Source organism: Acanthaster planci, unplaced genomic scaffold, assembly GCF_054643075.1.
Source record: "Acanthaster planci isolate LZ-2023a unplaced genomic scaffold, COTS_SCS Contig27, whole genome shotgun sequence".
NCBI classification, from domain to species: Eukaryota; Metazoa; Echinodermata; class Asteroidea; order Valvatida; family Acanthasteridae; genus Acanthaster; species Acanthaster planci.
Window position 1 is genome coordinate 114,687 of NW_028257651.1, and position 6,168 is coordinate 120,854.

At 46.1% G+C, this 6,168-nt stretch overlaps 1 protein-coding gene across 1 annotated transcript; it reads left to right on the top strand.

The window, feature by feature from the left end:
* Nucleotides 1-1,469: 1,469 nt before the first annotated feature.
* On the top strand, nt 1,470-5,356 carry LOC147795446 (uncharacterized). Its single transcript, XM_087131892.1, has one exon. The coding sequence runs from the start codon at nt 2,592-2,594 to the stop codon at nt 3,687-3,689; it is 1,098 nt and encodes a 365-aa protein (XP_086988018.1). The 5' UTR covers nt 1,470-2,591; the 3' UTR covers nt 3,690-5,356.
* Nucleotides 5,357-6,168: the final 812 nt, after the last annotated feature.

The window sequence follows — 6,168 nt, forward strand, 5'->3', positions numbered from 1 at the left end:
AATATCAGGGAAAGAATGCAATGTGTTCGTGTGTCAACAGGTTACAGGACGTCATCTTACACAAAGTTGACTTCATATTGTCTGACCCTAAAAAAACTGAGAATGGTCTTTCGATTGCGATGGCATCTGAATGCTCACATGGTTTCCTCTCTACTGATTTGAGTTTAACTTTCACATTTTGCTGTACTTATGGAAATGTTCAAAGAAAGCGATGGTTCTTGTCAAAGTGCTTGGAAGCTTCTTTAGAATTTGAAATGTGATAACACGTTATAATCCCGTCCAAAGCTGACTTTGCGTGTCCGACTCCAAAAAGACTGAGAATAATCCAAATCTGAAAATCCCGCTGGCATCTGAAAGCTAAAATGGCATTTTCTCCTTTTTGTTTGAGTTTAAATTCCATATTTGTGCTGTACTTATGGAAATATCCCAAGAAGGTGACGGTTATTTTCAAGCTATTTCTTAGTTTCTTTGCAATTTCAAATGTGACAACACGTTACAGGGCGGCATCCCAACCAAAGTTGACTTCGTATTTCCGACCCCAAAAAGACTGAGAATAATCCAAATCTGAAAATCCCGCTGGCATCTGAAAGCTAACATGCTTTCTCTCTATTGGTGTGAGTTTCAAATCCATATTTGCCTTACTTTTTGAAATATCAGGGAAAGAATGCAATGTGTTCGCGTGTCAACATGTCACAGGGCGTCATCTTACACAAAGTTGACTTCATATTGTCTGACCCTAAAAAGACTGAGAATGCTCTAATTGTCTTGGTCGCGATGGCCTCTGAATGCTCACATGGTTTCCTCTCTACTGATGTGAGTTTAACTTTCATATTTGCTGTACTTATGGAAATGTCCAAAGAAGGCCATGGTTCTTGTCAAAGTGCTTGGAAGTTTCTTTCCAATTTGAAATGTGATAAGCACGTTATAATCCCGTCCAAAGTTGACTTTGCGTGTCCGACTCCAAAAAGACTGAGAATAATCCAAATCTGATAATCCCGCTGCCATCTGAAGCTAAAATGGTATTCTTTCCTTTTTGTTTGAATTTAAATTCCTTGTTTGTGCTGTACTTATGGAAATATCCCAAGAAGGTGACGGTTATTTTCAAGCTATTTCTTAGTTTCTTGCAATTTCAAATGTGACAACACGTTACAGGGCGGCATCCCACGCAAAGTTGACTTCCTAGGTCCGACCCCAAAAAGACTGAGAATAATCCAAATCTGAAAATCCCGCTGGCATCTGAAAGCTAACATGGTTTGCTTTCAATTCCATATTTGCATTAGTTTTTGAAATATCCGGGAAAGAAGGCAATGTGTTCATGTGTCACTGCTTTTTAGTTTCTTGCACTGTCCCATCTGACAACACGTTACAGGGCGGCATCCCAGGCAAAGTTCACCTTGTATGTCTAACCCTAAAAAGACTGAGAATGGTCCATGTCTGTCAATCGCGGTGTTATCTGAAAGCTTACTGTAGCGGAAGGGTTTCAGCAACAAATAAGTTTCAGTATTAAGCACGTACACATTTGACTATTGAACTCGTTGGTATAATGGTATTTATATCACGAGAGGGCGCTCCGTTGTTCTAAATTGAGTACCTGGTATCCGTATGTATGTACTAAAAATAGACCTTGTATCTGGGAAGACGGTGTGTGACCTCGGGTCAGGGAGAACAATAGAATTGGGGTCTTCCGTTGGAACGTACGTAAAAAGTTGTCGTTTTGGGGAGTTGGGTTGTTGTTACATGTTGCTGACACTGGAAAACGACATGGCGCCCTGAGTGTCACGAGGGAAGACTCACCACTATATGTTTGCCAGGGGATAATTCTTGAATCAGGGGGGATACTCATCACTTTCACATCATTTATTACCTGTACCTGCTGTGACTGACTGGAAGTCTACTCAAATTTTGGGAGAGCTGGAATAAATGCCAGAATCATCAAAATCAGACAGCCGTGTCTCAGGGCATCTGTTCGTCTGTCAAGAGACAAATGATACCCCGGCTCTACGCGGAGCCCCCTCAACATACTACAGTTTTTGGTAACACGGATGGGGTGGTGTTGATGCAGGTTGGACGCTGGTGCTGTTGATTTTGACGGGTGATTTTCCAATTGCGGGCCGGGAGACTTCAAGCTGTGCGGTAGTGTGCTACGCCGAGGTACTGCGGCGGTGTACGGGGTTGCCAACCAACAGCCAGGCGGCGTGCGTTGGCCGGGCCGACGCGGGTGTGCTGAGCCAGGCGGAGGTTTGTGAGCTGGACCGGCGTAGAGCGTGCTGTACCTGTCGGCGTGCGGGGCCAAGGACGCGGAGCGGTCTGGTGTGTGGCAACGGAGGACGGAGTTCGTCGAGGGTTTCTACCGCCAGGAAGCTGTCCATCTCCAAGACCAAGTGGACTGGACTGGACTTAAGTAGTAGTAAATTGCTTGAAGTTTGGTTCATGTAGCGGGTTGTTGCCCAATTGCTGTACATATACGTGGGATTCCAGTCAGTTGCAGGTAAAACTTGTTGACCTATTAATTGCAGTTGTAATTGTGATTTGGTTTTGTAATTTTGTAAAGTTACTGAGTAACGTTAGTGTACTTGTTGTATGGTGGTGTAATGGCGACCTCGGAGTCTGCTCTGGTCGAGCAGTTAGTTAAAGGGCTAACGGATGCTTTGAAGCAGAGCCGACCCACTGTACAGAGGCCAGTTAAGTTGTCATGTTTTTCCGGTAGGCCAGTAAAACCAGGGGATCCGACAGTCAAAGAATGGCTCGAGGAAGTTGAAATATATTGTCAACAGTGCAAGATACCTGGTTCGGAAAAAGCGCAAATTGTGTTGAACCATCTGAAGAGTACGGCGCGGGATGAGATCAAATGCCATGGAGAGGCAGGGTTAAATTTTGAGTCTCTCAAGAAACTTCTTCATAAGCACTTTGGGGGCTGGGAAACGGTTCAGTCATTGCATAAGGCATTGTATGAGCGTGTACAATTAGAAGATGAAACACTTATGGATTTTTCCAGGGTTCTGATCAGAATGTATGATCGGATACTGGAAGTGGCCTCTGACAGTGAGAAGGTTTCGCTGCAAGGTCTCCGCGACAAAGTTCTAATAGGACAGTTTGTGGCGGGGGCTAAGAGTCAGGGTGTCAGACTTGAGTTAAGGAGATTAGAGTTGTCCAAGTCTCAACAAACATTTCCTGAATTGCGTGATGCTGCGCTGGAGATTTTTCGTGACCTTGAGAGAGCTCCAAAGGCAAAGCGTGCTCAGACAAGGCAAGTCGTCGCAGATTGCGATGAGGAAACACATGATCAGAGATCTGATGTGTTTGTTAATAGTGCAATGGGGAGCAAGGATCCCAAGCATAGTACAGAGTTGCAACAGATGTTGCAACAGCAGCATCAGATTATTAAGTGCCTGCAGGAACAGCAGGCCCAGTTGCAGAAGCAACAGGATCAAGTACTTGATCTTATGAAGCATTTGCTTCGTAGTCAGGAGTCTAAGGTTGTAGACAAGGGTGAAGTTGTGAAACCTTTTGGGAGGAAACAACTTGTTTGTTTCTCGTGCAAGCAACCAGGCCATTTTAAGAGTAGTTGTCCGAACCGAGACAGGAGTGCAAGCACTAGTAATAGTGGCACGCCAAGCCCTAAGGCTACAAACCCGGTTACTGTTCAGTCAGGGGGTGTGCAGCCACAAAGTAGGGGAGAGTTAAACTGACTCCCCTCACCACTGTGGGCCAAGTGGTTGAGGGATTTGAGAAAGAGGCCCCGCCCAAACTTCAGACTGATAAGGGAATGGGTTCCAATGTTAGGTCAGTAGATGAAGTCCTTGATAAACTGGTACGCACCAGTCCAAGGGCGCAGGTAGAATTGGCAGGTGTCCCAGTTAGCGTTGTTCTTGACACTGGGGCGGAAACCTCCCTTATAAGTGCAGCATTTTATAGGAGTAAATTGGCCGCACATGTGACCGGAGTGGAGCCCGTGGGTACCTATTTACGCGTGTTTGGCGTAGGACCTTGTGAGGTACCAGTTGAAGGATATGTCCAGATTCCCCTGAGGGTTTTCAACCAGACGGTTGAGGCACATTTCCTTGTAGTAAAAGAGAGCCCCGAGGTTGGTTTGGGGAGTGGGCGTGGCCCCGTTCTTTTGGGTTGCAATGTTTTGCACCAGTTAAGAAACATGGTGGTAGATCCCTCACACCGAGATGCAGAAGCATGGAATGTGACATTACAGTGGTATAATCTGACTAAAAGGGAGCCGGGTAGGGTTTCGGTAGAGCAAAAGAAGCCTGTAGTTGTCCGTACGGGGCGTTGCACGACATTTATTCCCCCAAGGGAAGTGCGTTCCGTAAAGTGTAATGTGCGTGTACCTTCAAATGTGTGGGAAGGGAAGACTGTGGTGCTAGAGGGAATTCGGGATAGAATTTCGGGAGGGGGAACAGCATCAGCTCAGTTGGATCCAGGGTTAAGCAGTGGCTTAAGGGTCTATGATGCATGTGAAGTTGTGCGTGGGAACAAGGTAAATGTTCTTGTAGCTAATATGGGTGCACAAATGTTAGCTATTCCCCCACATTCTCAGGTGGCATTCCTCAGTGAGGTGTCCCCAGCCGTTCAGGTTGATTGTGATTTGGAGGGTAGTCAAGTGAACGTTTCTGTCAATAGGATAATGACCCTGTCAGGTGATAGTTATTACGACACGGGTCCGGAGGAGCAGAGTCCTCCAGAGTCAGATTCAGTATTGGGGAGCGATGAACCACAGAAGTCTGAGATACATGTATATAAGGATGGAAGTTATTATCAGTTACCACCAGGAGTGGACTTAGGTTCATGTGATTTGAGTAGTGAAGAGCTAGATCGTGTTGTACATTTGATTCAGAAACACGATGCTGTATTTTCTAAGGATTCACTTGACTTGGGTACATGTGACAAAGTTCCACACAAGATACACACTGTTGATGAGGTGCCAGTGAGTCAACCGTATCGTAGGATACCTCCACAGTATATTGGAGAGGTTAAGGAGTTGCTTCAGAGGTTTTTGGAGCAGGGTATCATCCAGAGGAGTGGCAGTCCATATGCGAGTCCCATTGTTCTCGTTAAGAAACGGGATGGTGCTGTTCGCATATGTGTTGATTATCGGAGGCTAAACGCGAAGACGGTACGCGACGCGTTCCCGCTGCCGCGTATCGATGAATCGTTGGAGGCTCTGCGTGGTGCGCGCTACTTTTCATCTCTCGATCTTGCGCACGGGTATCATCAGGTTGTAATGGATACGGAGTCCATTCCAAAGACTGCTTTTCGTGTTCCTTTTGGGTTATTCGAGTACACCCGGATGCCTTTCGGGCTTGTAAATGCACCGGGCACTTTTCAACGCACAATGGAAATGTGTTTAGGTTTAGGACGATATCCTTGTATTTTCTGGCGATGTAGAGGAACACATTAGTAGGCTAGGTAAAGTGTTCACCAGAATTGCTGACTTTGGATTGAAGGTAAAAGGGGGGAAGTGTCATTTCTTCCAGTCACAAGTAACTTACTTAGGACATGTTGTGAGTTCTGAAGGCATTTCTGTCGATGCCGACAAGGTCCAAAGGGTCAAAGACTGGCCGGTTCCCACAAGATCTGGGGAGCTGAGGTCGTTCTTAGGATTGGCAGGATATTATAGGAGGTTTATTGCCGGGTTTTCTAAGATTGCAGCACCTCTTCATGAGTTATTGCCCTCATTGGTCAAGGGAAAGCCAGTTGTGAATCAAAAGAAGTTTGAGTGGACAGCGGAGGCCGATGAGGCATTCTGTAGGTTGAAACAGGTGCTCACGGAGGCTCCGGTGCTTAAGTACCCAGATTTCACTAAGCCGTTTGTGCTGGAGGTCGATGCCTCATTGAAAGGCTTAGGGGCATGCCTCGCCCAAGAAGATGAGCAAGGGAGGCGACATCCAGTTGCTTACGCTAGCAGGGGGCTTAGGGGTGCTGAGCGTAATTATCCCGACTATAGTTCGTTTAAACTAGAGTTGTTAGCGTTAAAGTGGGCGATTGTCGATAAATTTCGTGATTACCTTGTGGGGGCGAGATTTACAGTGTTGACAGATCATAACCCTCTTGCACATCTAAAAACTGCAAAGTTAGGGGCGTGTGAGATGAGATGGGTTGCTCAACTTGCTGCATTTAACTTTGGCGTTCAGTTCAGGTCAGGGGTTAGTAATAAGT